Consider the following 24,152-nt stretch of genomic DNA (forward strand, 5'->3'; position numbering starts at 1 on the left):
AGTGTTGCATTATTTTTTCACCAAGATCTTGCAGGACTGAAGATGGTAGAGTCTGACCGCTGCACAAAGCCTTCTCCATCCAGCACATCCCAAAGATTCTTAATGAGGTTAAGCTCTGGACTGAAAATGAAAAGATAAACGTAAAGATCACTGTGACTGAACTCCAGAGATGCAGTAAGGACATGGGAGAAAGTTCCACAAAGTCAGCTATCACTGTAGCCCTCCACCAGTCTCTTCTTAGTGCAAGACATATGAAAGCCTGCGTAGAGTTTAACAAAAGAACACATGAAGGACACCCAGACTATATGAGATATTGAACCTTTTACAGTTAATTCTAAGAGTACCATGCACTGCTCAAAATGTAAAGGGGTCTGAACACTTTCTGTACCCACTGTAACAGGACAGTTATACACCACACTGGTTTGAGTAATTCCTCTTTAGAGGGTTCGAGAAATACGTGTCCCTGTCAGTGCTGTGGTGTAATCCTATTAGTGCTCACTCAGACACAGTGCTTACTAAGAGGTTTACTGAGGTCTGCTGTCAGATCGTCAGATCTGCGGTGCTGTTCTTTCATTCTCTCCAGCTCTGAACAATAACCCCAGATACGCTCTGCTTTAGAGTATAGTTATATATTTATATATCACTACAAGTAGCCCTGTGACCCTGAACAAAGACGGATAACTAATTAATCCAGGCCTGGCCGAAGCATACAGTCAACACTGCGGCTGGACTGACTCTCGCTATGGAGGTGAATCAACTGGATGACGTAATTCAAAGATGGGTAAGTGATCAGGAAATCATAGAAACATGAGATAGAGCCAAAGTAATCATATATTAATGTTCATTGCATTGCAATCAAAGCTAATTGCAGAGACAGGAATTAGTAAGGAAATGCACAATCCTGTTCATGTTGCTAATCAAAATGAATGATTGTTTTATTTTTTATCTAAATATACATTCTAAAGTAGAATTAATGCTGTGTTTCATCTGAACTCGGATATCAGAATTTCTGAGTTTCTAATAGAACATTTTAATTGGGAAGTCAGATTTAACACGTGTTATTTTCAGCTGGTAGCCGGTATCATTAACAGTGCTAATCTGGAACATATTTTCACCATGAAATAATTCACCATGATTAATGTTAAACCATTTGTGGTAAACTCCACATACACTATATTGAAAAAGGACAAATGCTCTGCTTTATTGTTTATTCTTGAAATCAGGGGTATTCAAAGAAATTATATTGCTTTTGAGTAATACAAATTAAATTGTGTACTGTTAAAATACTTACTAAAGAACAGCTGCATTGTCGGTTAAAGTACTGGGACATATGACATCCTCAGTCACTGTTCTGAAATTAAACGTGATAAAAAGAGTTTACCTTGTTTTTAATGGAGTAACTGACTCTTCTGTCCAGAGTAGACCCCACCTTATCCCCAACTTCCCAACTCATCCAAAAAATAGTGGACAGAGCTAGCTAACATGTGTAGCTAACATGTGTACATACTGTGTATAAATAAGAGACAGATTTCATCTGCCCACTATTGTTTATTTTACTCTAATCCTGGATATACAAAACATATAGCATGATATGTTTAATCACTTCTAAAAGACAATATTTCAAACAAATGTAAATTAACAATTTGGCACAAACAATAAGTGGAACTGTTTGTACACTGAAAATTGACCCCACCGAGGCAAAATTGATCTAACATCCATACCTACAGTTATACCTAAAAGCAAGCAATTTGAAGACCTTTTAAAGATCTGCAGCCACCCTGTTTTTCAGAGAACAACCAGAGAAAAAGATCTTAAAGCAGAGGATCATGAGCTCTTTTTGAACATTGGTCGTACCTGCATCGCACAAGGGGACAGTGCTCAACTGCTGGACTTCATTACAGAGGAGAAAAATCAGGTAAATATACAGAGTATCTTTATAGGGTGTTTTAATTCATAAGAGCCCAGATCCATTTCTGAATAGTTATATAGATCGTAAATCATCTCATTCAAAGGATTGAATTGTTAAAATGGTTGGAACAGACCTGTAAAAATCCCAGTTTTATAATTAGCACTGACCCAGCACTCTAAAAACTGTAAATAAGGTCACGTGATCACACACTGTCCTGTGATGGCGTCAGGATGGACAGTATTCAGTGGCTTGCAAAAGTACTCCTTGAACTTTTCCACATTTTATCACCTTACAACCACAAACTTTAATGTATTTTGCAAAAGAATTTATCCCTACTTCATAGAGCCACCATTTGCTGCAATTACAACTGTAAGTGCTTTAGGGTTTGTCTCTACCAGCTTTGCGCATCTAGAGACTTTCATCTAAGAGTTTTTCCCCATTCTTCTTTATAAAACAGCTCAAGCTCAGCCAGGTTGGATGGAGAGCGTCTGTGAACAGCAATTTTCATGTTTTGCCACAGAAGCTCAGTGGTATTTCGGTCAAGACTTTGACTGGGCCATTCTAACACATGAATATTCTCTGATCTAAACCATTCCACTGTAGCTCTGGCCGTATGTTTAGAGTCATTGTCTTGAATCTCCTTCCCAGTCTCAAGTCTTCTGCAGCCTCTTCCAGGATTGCCCTGTATTTAGCCCCATCCATCTTTTCATCATCTCTGACCAACTTCCCTGTCCCTGCTGAAGAAAAGCATCCCCACAGAATGATGCTCCCACCAGAATTTAAGTTTGTGGTTGTAAGGTGACAAAATGGGGTATAAATACTTTTGCAAGCCACTGTATGTCACCAAAACTTCATGAGTTAAAACGACAAACAAAATGTGGACAAAAAGAGGAACCTTCAGCAGATTTTAATGTGTTCAATATAAGGCTGCACTTTAAATTACTGTTTATTAACGTGTTAACTAATGTTTAATTTAATGAATGAGTTCTGGATTTAATGGTCAAGCCTGAATATGTAATATACCAGGAAAAAATTGCAACAGAATGGCTGCCTTCTTTCAGGCCCCAAAGACATTAACATGTCCCACTCAGGTTCATTTATGTGACATCATTCTACCCACTGGGGACGGTGGAGCTCTTTGAGTAGATGTCCCAACAACCCTCACTTCGCTATAACTTCTGACAGGCTGGCCTGCTCACCCCAGGGTGTGGGAATGTTTGGTGGAAATCAGTCAGATTTCTCGCTCCACTGCAGTCCCTCAGTAGCAGTGCTCCATTAAGTGCCCTCATGCCTCCTGTACTCCTGCACTGCTCCCCTCTTTAATACATATAGAGTCTCAGGAGCGTGGGTACAAGGTTCCTTTCCAACCAGAGCTTAAAAACCATCAAATGGATCAGAGTCTGGTGCGGCTGATTTCAGTATGGGAAATCAGTGTCCGTTAAATGTTATTTAGCAAAACCCAAGGATGAGGAACCCTGATGTTTTGTTTATGTCCAAAGACAGAGATTTTATTAATAAGGAGAGCAGCTCTGACTGCAATATGAATGGGATTCTGGCAGGAGCCAGAGTAAGTTGAAAAATCAACTGTTCATGAGGTTTAAATCAGATTTTACCAGTGATTAAAAATATGCTGCTGTCGAGTCGCTGCGCTTTCCTCTGAGTGTGAGTGTGTTGGCGACTCAGCAATGCTGCATCAGCAGCAGTTCGAAAAGTGTTGGTGGCTGATTTTACATGTGTCAGAGAAGGCATGTACTAGTCTTCAACCTCCTGGTGTTGTGGCATCACTAGTGATGGGGGATATACATCTGAGTAGTAGCTTAATGTGTGGGACAATTGGCCTAACTAAGGTGAGAGAAAACTGGGAGAAAATTAGAAAAAACTCTAATATGACCTTTAGTTTCCAGTATTTTGGATGGTCCTCATTTAAACAGATAAAAAAATAATGTTCACCCACGTTGTAAAAATGGCCGCAAAGTGAACAGACGTTGGTATAAGGATTTTAACAACAATAACCAAGAACAAACAGACAAAGACAATTGTTGATCTAAAATGTTGAATATTAAATAATTGATCTGTTATTATTTTACAGGGCATAGTGAGGTCCATGGGTAGTGGTCTCCTGGGACCCCTGATTAAAGAAGTTGTGAGGAAGGAGAGAGACCCTCAGCACTGTGATGCGGTTATCACCCACCTGATACAGGTGAGAACTGAACAATTATCAAACAATTATATACAGCAATTATTTTATTAAGATTTTAGTCTTTGTATATATTCTTCTTGTTTACTTGCAGATTTTCACTGTGTAGCTTGTCCCATAGTTTTCAAGATATCGACTCCATTTCAACTCCAGATTGTTTGGTTTGATTATGTAATACATGTGCGTGTACAGCTCTTTTCACTCAGATCAGCTTCAGCAATGGACAGATTTAGTTATTTTTTTCCATAGGAATGAATTAGTTGAAAAAGTTCTGGCACCCTTTAAACAATGATATAAACAGACCATGATTATAGAAATTATACAAACCATCCACATTTAGTACCACAGCAACAACATTATTATTATTATTATTCAGATCTACAAGATATGACCATTGCACACTGTAGCACCCATCTAGTATCCACTTAGCAACACCATAGCAACCACCTGAGATAGCATAGGAACCACCTCACAACCATTTAGCAAAACTTCAAAAAAAAAAAAAAAAAAAAAAAACTTGAACCAGGAAGGACTCCACCATAGCAACCATCTCGGATACCATAGCAAATGCCTAGCAACCACTTAAGAAACATGTAAATTGCCTGAAATCATTTAGCCACATTTTAGCACCAATTTAATATCCACTTAGCAATCGCAGATGCCAACTGAGCAACCATTGCAACTTTACCTCACTTTTCCGATTATTACTGTAGAATTGGAAAGTAGCAAAAACTATTGTAATATTGCTTTCTGCAGATCTGCAATGCAGATGAACTGCTGGATATCCTGCTTAAAGAAATCGACGACACTGATCCAGATGCTGTTGCAGACACCATCATTCTCCTTATGCAGCATATTCAGCCAGGTAATGAAAGGCCTAATGTAGCTAAAATCAGCTAAAACTAGCTATAATTCACTATATGGACAAATGTAACACCTGCTGTTTCATCAAGGTTTGTTCTTCTTTATACTGCTTTTGTTGGAATAACAAGTCTCTACTGTCCAGGAAAGACTTTCTACTAGACTTTTGATATACCATCAAACAATAAGTTAAAGATAAGTGTTTGCCTTTATCTTCAACTTATTACAAAAGTATTAGACAGAGCACCATGATTCCAGAGAACCCTGTTACACTGCTCCACAGCTCAATGCTGGGTGCTTTATTCTCCTCTATAACCCAGGCCTGGTATAAAGCATGGTGCCAACAGGTTCATGTTTGTTTATCTGCTCTACAAAGTCCATTTCTATTCTGTATTTCTAAAGGGACTAGACTATCTATGTTTGTGATTTGCACAACTGTGATGGCAAGCATCTTTTAAACCTGTTTTTGTTGGAGTAACTGTCTCTACTGTCCAGGGAAGACTAGATTCAGGATTCAGCCAGTGTTAAATCCTGAATCTAATTGTATTCAGTGACATTAAAAATTAGTGTAGGTGCAGGTCTCCATAGCCGTTTGGACATATAGTGTATCACTGCTGACATCAGGCATGTCTAGGAATGTTAGAATGTGGCGCCCCCTGCTGTCTACTGACGTCTCTCTACTGCTTGACCCACACAGTGCTGTCCAGGTTGGGTGATTCAAAGGTGCCCGCACTGGGCCTGGCACTGCGCTCCCTGCAGAGACAGATTGCGATGCTGCCTGTGCCATATTCACGCAAACAGGAACAGGAAGACAAACTCGGGCTCTGCCGCTGCTGCACTGCACTGCTGACCTTTGTGCAGCCATTCGTGCAGGAAGTCAAAAGTCATGACGCAAAGGGTCCAGAAACGACTGGTTATGAAGAGGGACTGAGGACTGTGCTGCTTAATTTGTAGGTTTTATTACTTTGCTAAACCAAATTTGTAATTCATGAACATTTAAATTCCATGTACAATACCAAGTTATAAATATAAGTTTTTGACTGTTATTTTAGTGCAGACAAATTTGAAACCAAGATATGTTATGTTTTATCTGCACAAGTTTTGGGATTTGGGGGATTTAGGGCGCTCTCTATGGTGAGAATGGGAAATTGCACCAATCATGCGGAAGAATCATTTTAAACTGTGATGCGGTGTGTAATGCGGTCTCCTTTCAGAGCGTATGAATCCGATTCCAGGTTATGTTCAGTCAGAAAGAGAGAGCGAGAGCACAGTGAGAAACTGCTGAGGCAAATGTCTTCAGCGAATATAAGCAAGTTATTATATACAATTGTCAGTTTTGTGAGTGTAAAGAAATGAGCTCCTGAGGTCTGAGTTTCCCCTTCTGAAGTCTCCATTGCTCCACCATCAGTAAAACTGAGCCGGATCCTCTTTTAGAGGCTGTACGTGTGAAGTAATTACGTAAAGATGAGTGACGTGGCCAGAAGAACTCCCGACACAGTTTTTAGAATGAATATATCAGGCTTAGCAGGGATGGTCGTTCCAGCACACTGGTACCATTCAACACTATTTTTTATCCTGTCTTCACACTGCTTTCATCTTAGAAACAAAATAATACTGACTGCCACTTTAATATACATCCATTCTTGCATTTCAGACCTGCTACACATTTTTAGTTTTAATATATCCGTGTTTTCATTAAGAACAGATCAGGGCTGCAGGCAAGCCAGTCCAGTACCCGTTCCCTCTTGTTCCACGTGTGCCTTTGTAATGTGTGCAGCGTGTGGTTAAGCATTATCTTGCTCAAAACTACATGACATCCCTGTAAGAGATGTAGATTTGAAGACAACATACAGTAAAGGCCAAAAGTTAGGACACACCTTCTCTTTTTTAATGTATTTTCTTTATTTTCATGATTATTTACATTGTAGATTCTCACTGAAGGCATCAACACTATAAATGAACACATGTGGAGTTATGTACTTAACAAAAAAGTATATTCTATTTTATTTAAAATAGCCACCCTTTGATCTGATTACTGCTTTGCACACTCTTGGCATTCTCTCAATGAGCTTCAAGAGGTGCTCCACTGAAATGGTTTTCCAACAGTCTTGAAGGAAGGAGTTCCCAGAGGTGTTTAGCACTTGTTGCCCCTTTGCCTTCACTCTGTGGTCCAGCTCACCCCAAACCATCTGGATTGGGTTCAGGTCCGGTGACTGTGGAGGCCTGGTCATTTTTTTGTTAAGTACATAAAACTCCACATGTGTTCACTCATAGTTTTGATGCCTTCAGTGAGAATCTTCAATGTAAATAGTCATGAAAATAAAGAAAACGCATTGAATGAGAAGGTGTGTCCAAAGTTTGGCCCATATTGTATGTTGCTCTAAGATATCAGTGTAGTTTTCTGCATTAATGGTGCATCCCAGAAGTGTACTGATACGCCCCCATACCAGAACCTGGCTTTTGGACTTGTTGCTAAGAACAATCTGGATGGTCCTTTTTACCCTTGGTGCTCAAAGACTCAGCTGTTTGTGGATAATTATTTTGTACCAACTATGATGTAAAAATTAATTTGAGCAGATAAAACATGAAATATCTTGTGTTCATACTTTCTGCAATCAAATAAAATTACGGAACATCTTTATTTAATTTGTATTCTCCATACTGTCAAAAAACGAAAAATCATACAGTTTGTTCTTCCATGCATCGATTTGTAATAATACAATTAAGTCTACATACACACAGCATGTGGCCCAAATTTAATCTTTTTGTTCATATGCGACACAGGTGTGTCATTTGTGTAGCTGTGTAAACGGCACATTGAATCTGACATTTTCAATTTCGATTTGGGCGACTTTAATATCTGGTATTGAAATCTGATTTGCGCATGCCTGTAACTTACAAAGCACCTTTCAGACACATTAAAACATGAACCACATTAAAAAGTTTGTGTGAACGGCCTACAACTACGGGTTTGTTTAGGAAAACAGACACTTTGCTTGTGATTTGCTTTTAGCTGCATGGAGAGTCTGAGAGGACCTCTTCTGGAAGCTCAGCTGGAACGGGAGGCCGACAGTACACAGAACTCTCCCCTCTGGAACTTTGCCACAGAGATAATGGTGAGCTACGATGCTATAAACTGCTCATGTTTTTATAAACTGCTCTATTATTATGTGGAAAACATTTTTTTTATGTGCAGTTGATTTAAATATTCTTCAATATTCTTTCTATCCCTTTGCTGCTGGAATGCTGTGAATTTCCTCAATGTGGGACTAATTTACAAAAAAACTCATCTTTTCCTCTTTTAATTTAACTTAAGTCCATTTTATTAGTGATTCAGCCTCTGCCCAAACTGCTGTTCTACTATCCTCTGAAAGGAAGAGAAGATTCGGGAATTACAAAGCAAGACCAGGCCCATCCGACCGAATCAAGAGCTTGCCTGGCATACTTGCTGTTTGTCCAACTCATTGCCATGGAAGTCTTCCCTGCAGTCTTTAGGTAGGTTATATGTAAAGGTGTAAGATAATCTTGATACATTACGGCTTAGGAATATTTTACTTTGTGATACTGCAACAATTGATCATTAATGAATAGTTTAGATAAAGACTGATTTATGTTATTTAAGATTGGTGACAGACAGTGGTTTATTTAGCCTTGTGTTAAAACCCCGCCCACTAAATAGCAGTGTTGTACTCTCTCTTCAGATCCCACTGTTTTATGCATGATGTACACCCATCATATGTTTTGCAAATATTACACCTTTTAATGGGACATCACTGAAGATATGACACTGTTGGGTAACATATTATGTGGATGCTTATTAATTGTATCTCTATTGATTGTAACCCTACACTGAATTGTAACCCATCTAATATTAAAATTAATAAGATTATGGTTAGGTTTTGGGTTGATTATGGTTGAGGCTAGAATTAGGTTTAGGCTTCACTTCCATGGAAAATTATTTATTTTTTAACTTAGGATCCAATAAATCCATGGGCCAGCATATTTACCCTCAGTTTTTTTTAACAAGGCAGTGGTCTATTTGGGGTCGTTATCATGTTGGAATACTGCCCTGTGACCCAGTTTCCAAATGGAGGGGATTATGCTCTGCTGCAGTATGTTATATTACAAGTTGGCATTCATGGTTTCCTCAATGAAAAAAAAATCAAATATCTAAGGAGTGTACTGACTTTTGTGAGATACTGTAAATTGTATTATGACACTTATATTTATGTTATATCATACATCACAAATGTGATATTTTATCATACATTGGTTCTTTCACACCAAGTACAAGTATATTTTATTTATAATAGTTTAGAATATATTGCTTTATTCTACTCAAAATATATAGGCATATATATATACAAACACAACCTTTTTAGGTAAAAGTGTAGCAGAAGCGGCATAACAATAATACTGTGTTTCCTGTTGCATTTTTTCAGTCCTGTTTTTGTCCTGCAATGCAATATGGAATACATTAATATTTTGCTGAGCAGGTATGTCAATAATTAGTAGGTAATATATATTGTAAGAAATAATTATTGCAGCAGGCCACATGCTATGTTTATAAGGGTTTAACTTTACATTTTTTCTTTTTATGCAGAAAAGATGAATCATGGATATTAAAAGGCTTGGTAAGATATAGGCTATTAGTAAAGCCCATCTTTCATATTATCAATATACACTACAGTATACAGACACATCTAATTAACTCAGGATTCAGCTACTTTGCACTCATTGCTGATACAGATGAGCAAATGCACACACAGCCTGCCTAGTCCCTGTAGAGAAACACTGCCAAAAGAATAGGACTCTCTGGATCAGATAATTTAATGATTTAATTGCTCATAAATTCTGTTCATAAAGGACCTGTACGTCAAAAGTCTGGAGAGAGTTCTGGACAGTAGTCTCCCAGTACAGCTACTGGAGCTAAGGGTCTTCCACAGTGTTTCACAGGTAAGAGTAACATGTCCCAGTTCAGTAACTGGGTAACAATGTAATTTAAAAAAAAGAGTGTTAATAAAAATATGATCTTTAAATATATTGACATGTCAAAAGTCATGGGACAGTAGTATGTAAACTGATCAGTGTTACTTCAGGGTATGGCTTGGGAACACCCTTACCTGTTTACGTTTTGAGGTGTTATTAGAGCTGGTTTATGGAGAGCCTACCCACTTTCTCTGTCCACCGTTATATGAGAGGAAGAGTCTTAAAAAAGATTGATGGTGAATGGGGCTAAAGAGTTAAAATCTCAAATAAAAATAAAAAAATATTAAATTGGCCAGTATATTCCTTGTCTTTTAATGTACTTAGATAAAAGAAGCAAAGAAAATGTATATATTTCAGTTTTTCTACAGCAAACAGGTTTTAGGCAGTAAAGGCTCTAGCATTACTGATACTGATGCTAGTGCTGGAATTACAATCAGAGCATGTATAAAGGGCTTGTAACTGAAGTTCAAAACCTTAAAAATTATGTATTCGGAACGGAATCATTTGATATTGATCACTGTTGAGAAAATTAGTATTTTTTTCAGTATAAAAATGACAAAACATTTATAAACTCCATATGGACCCATTCATTTTGCACTTTCTGGTGAACAAACACACCTGGAAGAAATTCTCAAGTGGTAATTCTCCTTACAATTAAAGATTCTCTGGTGGTGAGTGGTGAGCAAGGTTGAACACTGGCCAGGTAAATTATGGGGGTTGGAGTTGGTGCAGATGGATGTGACAACCCATTTCTTTTTGCGGTCATTTAACATGCTCTATCCACCAGTTATACACCATAGATAAATTTAGAATTGTCCATATGAACTGCGACTAGTGACTTTGGCAGAAATCAAATCCAAATTCAGTAAATAGAGACCCCCCACAAAACTTCACAGTTTAGTGCAGCAGTCTTTAGCTTTCATACATGATACTAGTTCCTCTCCCTTGATGTCTGACATTTAAGTGTGTAAAAGACTGGACGAATATACATAATTTTAAAATGATTCTTATTTTCCAATCCAGGTTTTACTTACAATCATGATTGACTGTCCTATCCAGCATTTGGTAAGTGTGAATACTTCTTTACTCATATATTATTATTATTAAATAATATATTTAGGTCAGAACACTAGACAGGTATATTACTTTATTAATACAATGATCTCTTACTTTTGCAGAGAGTGAAAGCTCTTGTGGTGTTCCAGCTTTTTATAGAGAAACTCAATGGGGAGGCCAAGCACAAATTTTTCAGGTTGTATAAAGTTACACATATACTAAGTTTTAGCTTAACTGACACTAAGAGCAATTGACTTTCACACCAGAAAATCCATACCAATGTTCTGTATATTAAGTTAAGTCTAGTTACTTTTGGTTTCACACAGCAGTTTAATGACTGAGTGCTCTAAAAAACTTTAATAAATCCTGCCATCATCACCTACTCGGATGGAGTCTCTCTGTACTTAGAGTGATTTGTTTGTAGAAGGCTGTGGATTGGATGACGGCATGTTGTCTTTTCTGCAAGTTGCTTTTTTCTATTGCTTTGCTATTCTAATTTTCATTAACTTTGTATTATTTTTTTTACTCTTTGACATTTTTTCTATGTCCTAGATGCATCATGAAGACTAGTCAGCATGCAGGCGTGCACAGTGTCATCCTGAAAAACATAAAGAATCAAGTGGAGCATTCAAGCAAGGTCTGTCACAAGACATTTGGCATGGTCTAGAATGAGAAATCTTAGTTTATCTATCCATACAGACATACTGTACTGTCCTATTAATGATTATATCGGAGGCAAGCCGGATGCGATTTGAGATCTTTCTGTACTGTACAGATTTCTTTGTGACCGTTGCTCTTTCCAGAAACAAATTATAAACTAAATTTCAAGATTTTTGTGGACCACTTCTTTCAAACAATCCAGCGTTTAGTTATTATAAATGGCACCTGTTGCTGACACAGATGTGCAAATGCACACACATAGCTTGTCTAGTCTCTGTACTTCCAATGAGAAGTACTGCCAATAGAATGGGATTGCCTGGATCAGATAAATAAACATGAACCTGTTGGCACCATACCTAATACCAGGCATGGGCTAGAGGGGTATAAAGCCCCCAGTACTGAGCTGGGAGCAGTGGAGCTGTGTTCTCTGGAATGATGGAGCTCCATCCAATACTATGGAGATGAATTGGAGAGTTGCAGATGAGGTGGGGTGGTAATCATCATCATCTAACATCCTTCGGTCCTGACCTCACTAACAACACCCTTGTTACTTAATGCAATCTAATCCTCACAGCAATGCTTGGAAATCTCAAAATCTAGAGGAAGGATTTATCTGGACAGTAGAGACAGTTACTTTTTTAATATCCCTGATTTCAGAAGAAACAATAAATGAGCAGTTTACATTTTATCACCTTACAGTCACAAACTTAAAGGTATTTGATTGAGATTTTAATGATTAACACAAAAAAGCACATCATTCTGAAGTGGAATGAAAATGATTCATAGATTTAAAAATGTAATCAAATAAAAATCTGAAAAGTGTGATGTGCAAAAGTATTTAGCCCCCCTGTATCAATACTTTGTAGAGCCATCTTTCACTGCAATTACAGCTGCATTTCTTTTGGGGTATATCTCTACCAGCTTTGTGGATCTAGACATTTTTGTTCATTCTTCTTTATAAAACAGCTCAAGCTCAGCCAGGTTGGATGGAGAGCGTCTGTGAACAGCAATTTTCATGTTTTGCCACAGAAGCTCAGTGGTATTTAGGTCAGGACTTTGACTGGGCCATTCTAACACATGAATATTCTCTGATCTAAACCATTCCTCTGTAGCTCTGGCTGAAGGTCATTGTATCTGTCAGTTTGGGTGGACGGCCATGTCTTGATAGTTTTTCAGTTGTAGAATACTTTTTCCATTTTTGGATGATGGGTTGAACAGTGCTCATTGGGATGCTTAAAGCTTGGGATATGTTTTTATAACCCTGTTTTAAACTTCTCCATAACTTTCTTTCTGTCCTGTCTGGTAAGTTCCTTGGTCTTCCTGACGCTGTTTGTTTACTAGTGTCCTCTAACAAACCACCTAGGTCGATACATAACAGCTGCATTTATACTGAGATTAAATAAATAATAAGCTGCACTCTATCAACCTATTCAGTGACTTCAGAAGGCGATTGACTGCACTGCATTTTATTTATGGGGTTTAGAGTAAAGATGGTTGAATACTTTTGTACATCACACTTTTCAGTTTTTTATTTTATAAAAATTTTGAAAACAATGTCATTTTAATTTCACTTTACAATTATGTGCTACTTTGTAATGGTTTATCACTCAAAATCTCAATAAAATATATTTAAGTTTGTGGTTGTAAGGTGACAAACTGTGAAAAAGATCAAGGGCTATGAATACTTTTGCAAGCCACTGTACATAATTATAAATGGTTATATATGGTTTCTGCTGTCTTTTATATAACTGGGATTGTATTTTTAGTTGGAACACAGTGACGGCTGGTTTGAAAGGACGTTACTGATCTCGCTTCTTAAAGACACGGTCAGTCTACCCCAGGGTCCAGAGACTGACCTACTGCATGGGATGGACAGGTGAGAAACATCCCATCTGCTGGTTTACGTAAATAACTATTTATTTATTTTATTTTTTACTAGAATGAGGAAATAATGCAAAAAGTATAATATCTGTCATATGTCATGTTTTATCTGCTCAACTTCATTTCATTTATTAATGTACACTGCCCAAAATAACAGGAACACCAAAATAACACATCCTAAATCTCAATGAATAAAATATTCCAGTTGAAAATCTTTATTTATTACATAGTGAAAAGCGTTGAGAACAAACAACATAAAAATAATCAATGTAAATCAAAATTATTACCTCATGGAGGTCTGGATTTGGAATCATACTCAAAATCAAAGTGGAAAATAAAATGACAGGCTGATCCAACTTCAGTGGAAATTCCTCAAGACAAGTAAAAATGAGGCTCAGTAGTGTGCGTGGCTCCACGTGCCTGTATGACCTCCCAACAACACCTGGGCTGCTCCTGATGAGGAGGCGGATGTTCTCCTAAAGAATCTCCTCCCAGACCTGGATTAAACAACAGTCAACTCCTGGACAGTCTGTGGTGCAGTGTGGTGTTGGTGGATGGAACGGGACATGATTTCCCTGATGTGCTGGATTGGATTCAGGTCTGGGGAAAAAGCAGGCCAGTTCATAGCATCAATGCCTTCATCATGCAGGAACTGCTGACACTCTTCAGCCATATGAGGTCTAGCATTCTCCTGCATCAGGAGGAACCCAGGACCCACTGCACCAGCATATGGTCTCACAATGAGGATCTCATCCCAGTCTCTAATGGCAGTCAAGGTACCTCTGGTGAGCACATGGAGGTCTGTGCGACAAAGAAATGCCTTCCCTAACCATTACTGACCCACTGCCAAACTGACTCTGTCACGTCTGTCACATGTGCTCAGTGTGCGCCAATGACGAATTTACCAATTATGGTGTTCTCTGGTAAATGCCAATGGATGCTGGGCCCTCATACCACCCTCATGAAGTCTGTTTCTGACAGTTTGAGCAGAAACATGGATATTAGTGGCCTGCTGGAGGTCATTTTGTAGGGCTCTTGCACTGCTCCTCCTGTTCCTCCTTGCACGTAGGCAGGGGTAGCGGTTCTGCTGCTGGGTTGTTGCCCTCCTACGGCCTCCTCCATGTCTCCTGGTGTACTGGCCTGTCTCCTGGTATCTGCTCCATGCTCTGAACACTGTGCTGACAGACACAGCAAACCTTCTTGCCACAGCTCGCATTTATGTGCCGTCCTGGATGAGCTGCACTACCTGAGCTACTTCTGAGGTGAGAGCAAAAGTGACCACAACATCAGCCAGAAAAGATGAGAACACAAAAAACAGGTCTGTGGTCACCACCTGCAGAACCACTCCTTTATAGGGGTTGTCTTGCTAATTGTCTCTCATTTCTACCTGTTGTCTGTTCCATTTGTACAACAGCAGGTGAAATTGATTCACAATCAGTGTTGCTTCGTAACTGGACAGGCTGATTTCACAGAAGTGTGGTTGACTTAAAGTTACATTGTGTAGTTTAAGTATTACCTTTACTTTTTTTGAGCAGTGTACATCCATTCCTGCATTTCAGACCTGCTATACATTTAAAACAAACTGCTATGAATTCCTTCTAACAACACTTAAAATATTTTTTTACACAGAAGATACCAGGTGTTTTTGTTCCAAAAAGATCATGTTAATAAATGTAATGTATATGAGCAGATAAAACACAAAACATGTTGGGTTCATATTGTCTGCAATCAAATAAAAGTAAAAAAAAAATAATAGAAGAAATACTGCATTTATTCCAATATATTTGCATTTTCTATTCTGTCTTATTGTTTTCCATGAAATGAGCAATATATTGTTGAACACTGTACATAAGTTGTCTCTTTGTCTGTTGTCTGTTTTTTCATGCAATTTCGATTCAGTCAAACCTATTAATATTATACACATTCATTAATGGGGCGAAACAAGTTGGATTTAACTCACCAACACCTGTCATCAAGTCTTGGCTTAACAGTTGTCTAATTAAGGAGCTGAAATGGTTAATATTCTCTCAGGAATGGCTTGTTGTGTGCATATCTTAATTCAGATTGTAAATAATCACTTTTACTAATTACATTCTGCATATTCTATAAAAAAACATCCACTTTAATGGTTATACTGTATGGAAAAGAAAATGAGTGTGAGTTATCTCAGAGTTAGATTATTAGATGGCTCTGAAGTAATAAGCTGGCACTACTGTTGACATGAAGTACTGGAGTGGTTATGCTCATCTGTAAAGTTATCTGAACTACATGAAATGTAACCTAAGACTGAACACGCACTGCATGTATACCACCTGCTACTGTTTTGAGTGAATGTTTTATTAACACGATATGATCCAGCCCTGACGATCATTTATTGATGAGTGTAGTCTAGTAAAATAGCCCCGATCCTCCAACAATGGGCATATGGCAGGCACAGCCTGGCTTTAGGGCAGATCCTGTGTCATTCCTGAATAACAGCAGCCTGACTGATTGACACGCTCTGCTCAAGCTAATCTGTCTCTGATTACGTAAAGCTTCAGCAGAGTCGGGCAACTTAAACTGATTTAAATTTACTTACTCATCAGATCGAACACCAATCACTAATTACCGAACACATTCATCAACCTGGTGAGAGAATCTACAATATAATTCAACATAGGTGTTTAATTGCAGGAATGTATATTTACATTAATGTGAACCTGATTTTTCTATATGAAATTATCTATTACTACTAATATATTTAATAGATTTTTCTCAAACATAAAACTGAACTGACCTATAATTCAATAATTCAAAAGATTATTTTAAATTACTATATAACATTAATCTGAAACTGAAATTTCTAAATTAGATTGACTTAAATTTGATATCACATATAAACATTTTATATAATATATATCTACAGTTGCAAGAAAAAGTAATTGAACCCTTTGGGATTACCTGGATTTCTGCAGAAATTGGTCATTAAATGTGTTCTGACCTTCATCTAAGTCACAAAAATAGATAAACACTGTCTACGTAAACTAATACCACACAAACATTATATGTTTGCATGGTTTTATTGAACACAACATGTTAACATTTACAGTGAGGGGGGGAAAAGTATGTGAAAGAGCTAATTTTTCTAAGAGCTAATTGGAGCCAGGATGTGATGAGATGTGTAAGTTAAAGCTGCAGAGGAGCTGAAGATGAATGGTCCAAAACTCCTCTTGACCTTTGTGCAGGTCTGATCTGCAACTACAGGAAACATTTGGTTGAGGTTATTGCTGCCAAACAAGGATCAACCAGTTATTAAATCCAAAGGTTCACATACTTTTTCCACCCTGCACTGTGAATGTTAACATGTTTTGTTCAATAAAACCATACAAACATATATTTTTGTGTGGTATTAGTTCAAGCAGATTGTGTTTATCTATTATTGTGACTTAGATGAAGATCAGAACACATTTAATGACCAATTCATGCAGAAATCCAAGTAATCCACATACACTTCACATACTTTTTATATATTTATATATACTGTATAAAAATTAATAAGAAGACTACACTGAAACCTCTGTATTTCAATATATTATTCCTGAAATTCCTGAACCAGAAATTTTATTTTGCAATAATATATTTTTCCTCAATATATTTAATGCATTTCCTCATATATTTCTCAAAAAGACTGAAAAAAATGCAGTACAATATCTGATACTTTAATAAAATGATCTCAATTTTCTAGGGTAATGGAGTCATTAAATCTTCTAAGATATCTACTAATTAAGGAGAGAAAGCATGTAAGTATTACATTATTATTCAAAAATAATCCCATATAGTCTTACATAGGCTGTTATGTGAATATAATGATTAATCTTAATTTCATTTCAGGCAGCTATATGGACAGATCTCTGTAAAATTGCTGAGAGCTATATAAAAACACTGCGAGTGTGCCTGAGCATGTCCAAATCTTACTACGGGACTGAGCTGAAGAGACTACAGGAAGAAAAACGGATCAAAGCCAGGGGTAAGAAAGTTTTTTATGTGTGTTAACTTCAGTATGTATTGTAATGGCTTCGAAGCTAGTTGAACATTTTTAAACCAGATATTCAAATATTGCAGTGCAGACAAAATATTATGACTCCCTCTTTGTTTCTATAACCATTATCCACTATTTCAGCTCCACTGATCATATAGGACAGTTGGTAGTTCTATGATTCCGACTGTAGTCCTGCATCTGTTCCTCTACATACTTCATTTTTTATCCTCCTTTCACCCTGTTCTTCAATACTCAGAACCCACAGGAAAGACTATAGGGCAGCCATTATTTGAAAGATGGGTCGATATCCTCAGTACTGCAGTGATGCTGGTATGAGACACTGGATTGCTGTGGGCAGTGTCCTGTGAGCACCCATGAGGAACTAGAGGATGACCAACAAGTTAATCAGTGCTAATCACTGCAGTGCTGAGAATAATGACTCACCACCCAATAAAAAACAGAATAATGAAGAATGCAGAAAGAATTATGATTCATTCAAGTGTCATTAAATGTTTGACGAAAAATAATCTTTTTTTATTTTTATTTTTTTAAGAAATCTTTTTTTTTATTAATTTTCTAGCAAATACTGCTAACATTTATTTTAATAAAATGTGTTTATTTTATAACTGTCTTATTAACGTGTAGCTTAACCAAATTTGCTGCTTTGCATAGTGTTACAATTTCTAAACATTTTTGCCCTTCAGAATTCAAAGAAACTTATGGTGAGAAATCAATGCGACCCATGATGGTTAAAAATGAAAAGTTAGGTGGAATGTCACCAGAGGCACAGGACAAGGTATATCGTCTTTAGTATTTAGTAGTACCTTGTAGTGAATTTAGTAGTGAATTAAGCATTCTGCCATGTTTGATTATCCTAAACATAAAGAGATTTATATGATGTTTGTTACTGACAGGTGCTGCAGTGCGCAATTGTGACATACGACCTGATGGAGAGCCTTGTGGTCCGAATAGAGGAGATCATAGAGGAGAGAGTCTGATGTGAAAGGCATTTTTCTTATTTAGTAATCTTGTACTAACACTTTTGCATACATTTGCATTTATATTAAGTAAGTAAATATGTTTTTACATGACACTTACTGTATGCACTGTATCAAGAAACTGCAAACTGTGAATACTTATACATATAACATATAGCAATATATGCTGTAGATATTAATTAGTACATCTTTGTTACTTGTACTGAACAATTCTACTGTATAAACTTAATAAAATATTAAGCCAACATCAAACTGTCATAAAAATATAAGTGGCTTTATATTATACAAAATAAACATTCTTATTGTAGCTGCATGTGACCCAGTACCTCCCACACTGGGCTTCGTTCGATGATCTGAGCTCGAGCTAAAGCCATGCGCTCTCGTATGCTGTCCACTAAAGGCTTGCTGGTGGCCTGCAATGTACACGTACAAACTGTTATTATTTCTAAGCTTACAAACATCTATAGCACCATGACAAGTACACAGTATACTTTTACTATATGATCCCCATTCCTGAGAACAAACACATCTAAAACAAAAACAACATGTTTTAAAACATTTTCATTGCAGCCTTTAAATTGATATAATATAAAAAAAAATCTGCCTGTTGAGCTATTTAGTGTCCTGAATGCAACTTATTCTGTGCAACGACAGGAAGGGGACAATGTTTGTTTGCTTTGCCTAGAACTTTTATGTCCTTTATGGCTAATGTACCTCATTATTTGTAAGTCACTTTGGGTAAACACATCTGCTAAATGCAATGTAATGTAATGTAATGCTATGTGTAAGAATTTTCAGTGCAGCAGTGGATCTTTAATATAGGTCACACCTATAGTGATAATAAACATACAGAATAAGTAATACAATATACTCAGTTAGTTGGAAGAATAGAATAAGAAAAGAGGAAAAGTTTGCTCGAACAGCAGAGTTTTAAGCACACAGAACACAGAAATTTTGCGGTGTTGAGAAAGTTAACATTAAATTTTCATCCACCACTTTCCACAGAATAAGAGCTGCATCTTTAATTAAAGGAGCTAAATTTTCCACCAAAACTTTCATACATCTTGCCAGAACATCATGACCAAGATAAAGGGTTGTCTCCACATGATGTAAGCTTACTAGTTAATCTAGCTAGCTAACAACATTTGATGGTCTGCTAAACTGTTTAGTTTCCATATCTAGCTACTGTATGTTCAGAGTCCACAGCAGTAGCTACATCAGACTGCATTTAGTGTAAATACAATACAACCATAAACCATTTAATATAAACTGACCAAAAATTCTAACACTAATTCATAGGGAGCAAACTCTTGAAAATAAGGTGGCCACTGGAACTAAGGGCATGAAATCTGCAGAATTATTACTACAAACAGAATATGAAACAGCAAAATCAGAGATGATAGGTTAAGTATAGTAATAAAACAATCGCAAATCTTAAGTAGTAATCACTTTGTTATGTTTTACATTTATATGACACAGGTAAACATCCAGTTGCACACAGGTTTTAGTTTGTAACTAAAATTGAGCATTTTGTGTGTACTTACTTTAGCAATGGTTAGTAATGCCTTCACAATGTCAACATTACTGTGGAGGGGTAAAACCTTCAGATTGCTGCCAAAGAATCTGAAACAAGAAAATATGAGTGTGTACAGTCTGAATTCTACATTAACACCCTTTTAATCTCTCTGTTCTCTGGAATTATGGAGTTCCATCCAATACTTTTGGATAGGATGAGAAGGTATATCGACCTTTGTCGATATAGTGTAGGTCAGTAATTATGGTGACAGACGGCGTCCGGCTAGAACTGCCTATGCAAACAGATAAGTGAATCAAGTACAAATTCCATTCCCATTCAATACAGGCCCTTATATTCCACAGATCTTTAGAGTTTTTTAGCTTTCATGGGACATAGCAAAAGTCATGAGATATGACACTAGCTCCTATTTCATACCATGTGGCATTCTGAGTATAGAAGGTAACCATCATATACGTCTTTCCACCTGCAGCTGCTGTAATATTCTTCAAAAACACTTTTTTATTTTTTATATTATATCATTCTGTCCCACTTGAACACTGTAATACTTCAGTCTAACTCAGAACTATAAATCTACAATATTTTACTTAATATGCTCAGACTGAGATAAATTTATGGATTTATGCACCTCTTCTGCACCGTGGACACAATCTCCCATTCCCTTGCACCGTATACTGGGGACTGAAGCAAGAGGAAGCTGTTTCTATGGACCTGTACGAACTTTTCAATCCGATTAAAGAACTTTGAGCTCTCTGACTTCTCTGGGAACTCCTCTGGAGTGATGAGCATGAATGCTGTTCCTGCACAACACAAAATCCACAGAAGTATAAGAACTAAGTATACTTCTTTATCTTCTTCTATTGTTTAATGGATGATAATTACCTGACTCAACTTCCTGTAATCAATCTGAACTAAATTGGAAGCATTCAAATAAATGTCAATGAAAACAAACAGGACCATGGTTCAGCTGATCTGGTCTAAGACATCCTCTATTGGCCATATTCTGATCACTGATGGTGGTAAAGTGTGCTGTAATATAAAGTTACCTGAGAGAGGAAACACCAATGCTCCATGTTCAACACTGTCTGAAAATCGAAGTCTGTGCTGCTGTGACAAGATCATCCATAAAGCTTCATGATTCTGTAAAGAAATGATGCAACATAAAACAGTTTAAATGTCAGAATAAATATGTGTTTACTTGTTAAAGTACATTTATTCCAATTAAACTTTTGGAGCATTTTTTAATAATATCCTACCTCACCCCCCAAAATGCTAAGGAATTTAATTTCCCAATAATTAAAACATATCATTCTAACAATTTTTTGAGATAGAAAAAATCTAGATTTAAAATCAGAGACGTGAAAACAGGAATTACTTTAAATCTTATTTCTGTAACAACTTTTTTTTCCTATAAAGTAAAGGTATCATGATAGTAAATGATATCAACAACACCTTTCAACATATTGCACAAGAAGCTCAGGTACTACTTTAGATCCTGGACTAGCTTACTAAACTACATTTTTCTTTCAACTGACCTGGGAAACCCATATCATTTTACCCATATAAAGGCATCAGACGTAAAGCCCATTACAAGTTAACATTTATATACCCTTTAAATGATGTTGCCTCTATATGGGTAAAATTATATGGGTAGTGCAGATAATTCCTTTTTTTTTTTAGAATCATTGGCATCTGGTAATGTGGCCAATTTACTGGTTTAAGCATTTTTTATTAGTTTCAAAGCTATATAGCTAAGGTTATACTGGGGTGTAAAGTCTCTGTAAGTTATAAATGTGTAAAACTATATTGGTATAATTAATTTCCAAAAAACTACATTCTACAAACAAAGACATCCAAAGAAGCTTTAACAAGCTAAACAAAACTATTACATTGACAACACATCTCATTCATCAACCAACAAACTTAACTACTTCATTTACTTTGTGTGGAGACAGTTTTGTTTACACAAATAAATCAAATTCACAAGAAATACAATAAAAAGGGTTTAACTTTACCACATTACCTAACCTGGGTTATTTTACACAGAATATAGCCCGATGTGTAATAAAATACAGTGTAGTAACATAAATCTGGTATTTTAAAAAATTAAACTTATTTGGTCGCTAACAGAAAACAGAAATAAGATTAAAAGTAATTCCTGTTTTCACGTCTCTGAATTTAAATCTAGATTTATTCTATCTCAAAAAAATTGTTAGAATGATATGTTTTAATTATTGTGATTAGCCCACGATTTTCTGACAGGATTCGATGATTAGTTAGCCAGCTACGCTAAACTAAACTACACTGAGCTACGCTAGGCAAAGATAAGATAAGCTAAGCTACGGTACACTAAGCAAACTACGCTAAACTAAAATAAGCAACGCTAAACTAAGCTACGCTAAGAAAAGCTAAGGTACACTAAGATAAGATACACTAAGATAAGATACACTAAACTAAGCTACATTAAGGTCAACTGCGCTGCACTAAGCTAAGCTACGCTAAGCTAAACTACACTAAACTAAGCTAAGCTACGCTAAACTATGCTAAAATAAGATAAGCTACGCTGTGCTACGCTAAATTTTGATAAGATAAACTACACTAGGCTAAGATAAATTAAGCTACACAACGCTAAACTAAGCTACACTACACTAGGATAAACTAAGCTACGCAATGCTAAGCTAAGCTAAGCTAGGCTAAGTATGTTCAGCATCCCTGTCTCAAACTCCTACCGTTATAAATAACTAACACAGTAATAATAATATTAACCACCTGAAGCGAGGTGCTGACAATAACAGTGGTCTTCCAGGAGCTCATTGTTTTATCATAAGCAATAAGATAAACCCCTCTACTGTTAACTAGCTTAGCTTTTCTTAGCTTAATTTAGCAGTATGTGTGTCTCTCTGTATTAAATATCATTCCATAATCTCTTTAATCTTCTGTGGTAAATTTAACTTCATCAGTCACGTATATCACGTATATAAACTGACTGCGCTTTGACTCTATAAATCTAACCTGCCTGTAAAAAGCAGGATAGTGGTAATGTGACTTATAAAACAGTGAATTATAAAACAGTGATTTGTCATAATTTATCACTCTTTTGTTAGGTTTAAATATTTTATTACAAAGCTTAGACAAATAAACTGTAACTCGGATCGGTGCCGCCATCTGGTGTTGAAGGCTGGAATCTCATCATATTTAATTTGATTTAGTGCTGTTTTATGTTCAAAACATTTTGTAAATAAAATGTAAATCTAATAAAATATATAAAATACAAAGAGTGATTTCCACTAAAATGTCTCGTTTGGGAATACTCTCAAACTGATCAGCATAAGGTTTTGGCTGTACGGTAAGTGGCACAGCAGCATGTTGGGCAGTGGAAGCGGGGAGACTGCGCCCTCTGCTGGTTCAACACAGATTCACATCTGGAATTGCCTTTCTTTTTAAAAAGGAAATTGGTAATGATATATAATACAAACAAACGTGGTTACAAAAAGCATTAGACACTGGAGCACTATTTAAGAAAATAAATACCCAAAATACTGGGATAAAATACCAAAGTAATACCTCAGATACAAGTAAAAGTACATTAAATCTATTTAATTTTTGTTAATCTCTGCTGCATTAAAATAATGTTGATGCATATCGATTCAACATTCAAATTCAACATTATGGTATGTGTTTTAAATGTATTACATGTCTTTTTATGCATTAAACGTAAATTAAATATGCATAAATAAATATGTGTATCTTGTCTATATTTTATTCTTATAGCTTGGACCATAGCGATTTCAACACACGTGAGGTAATGTTAAGTAAAGATTGTATAAAGGTTGTTTTTTCATTGTCAAAATTAAAATATATGTGATTGAATTTATTGAATATAATTTATTATTAAGAAGAACCTATACAATAAAAAACACAGTTTAAAACATACAACAGACAACAATGACATTGTACAGATTAATTAATATTGGCATATTTGATTATTGTTAATACAGATTATTATTGTAATAAATTTTATTTATTAAAAATTATGCTGCTTGCTCTGT

General features: G+C 36.4%; 2 protein-coding genes across 2 annotated transcripts; one reads left to right on the top strand and one right to left on the bottom strand.

Moving 5' to 3' along the window:
* The first annotated feature begins 515 nt into the window (after positions 1–515).
* glmnb (glomulin, FKBP associated protein b) lies at positions 516–18,605 on the top strand. Its single transcript, XM_007233612.4, has 18 exons — positions 516–781; positions 1,790–1,915; positions 3,999–4,109; positions 4,863–4,971; positions 5,665–5,917; positions 7,981–8,083; positions 8,284–8,462; positions 9,410–9,463; positions 9,571–9,601; positions 9,834–9,923; positions 10,980–11,021; positions 11,135–11,208; positions 11,565–11,649; positions 13,439–13,548; positions 17,278–17,332; positions 17,424–17,559; positions 18,276–18,367; positions 18,486–18,605. The coding sequence occupies exons 1-18, from the start codon at positions 743–745 to the stop codon at positions 18,567–18,569; spliced, it is 1,773 nt and encodes a 590-aa protein (XP_007233674.3). The 5' UTR covers positions 516–742; the 3' UTR covers positions 18,570–18,605.
* On the bottom strand, positions 18,572–23,136 carry LOC103027034 (protein SPO16 homolog). Its single transcript, XM_007233610.4, has 5 exons — positions 22,873–23,136; positions 21,150–21,243; positions 20,732–20,903; positions 20,114–20,192; positions 18,572–18,982 (listed from the first exon to the last, which is right to left on the bottom strand). The coding sequence occupies exons 1-5, from the start codon at positions 22,915–22,917 to the stop codon at positions 18,869–18,871; spliced, it is 504 nt and encodes a 167-aa protein (XP_007233672.3). The 5' UTR covers positions 22,918–23,136; the 3' UTR covers positions 18,572–18,868.
* Positions 23,137–24,152: the final 1,016 nt, after the last annotated feature.

The sequence above is a fragment of the Astyanax mexicanus genome, chromosome 5, assembly GCF_023375975.1.
Source record: "Astyanax mexicanus isolate ESR-SI-001 chromosome 5, AstMex3_surface, whole genome shotgun sequence".
Taxonomy (NCBI): domain Eukaryota; kingdom Metazoa; phylum Chordata; class Actinopteri; order Characiformes; family Acestrorhamphidae; genus Astyanax; species Astyanax mexicanus.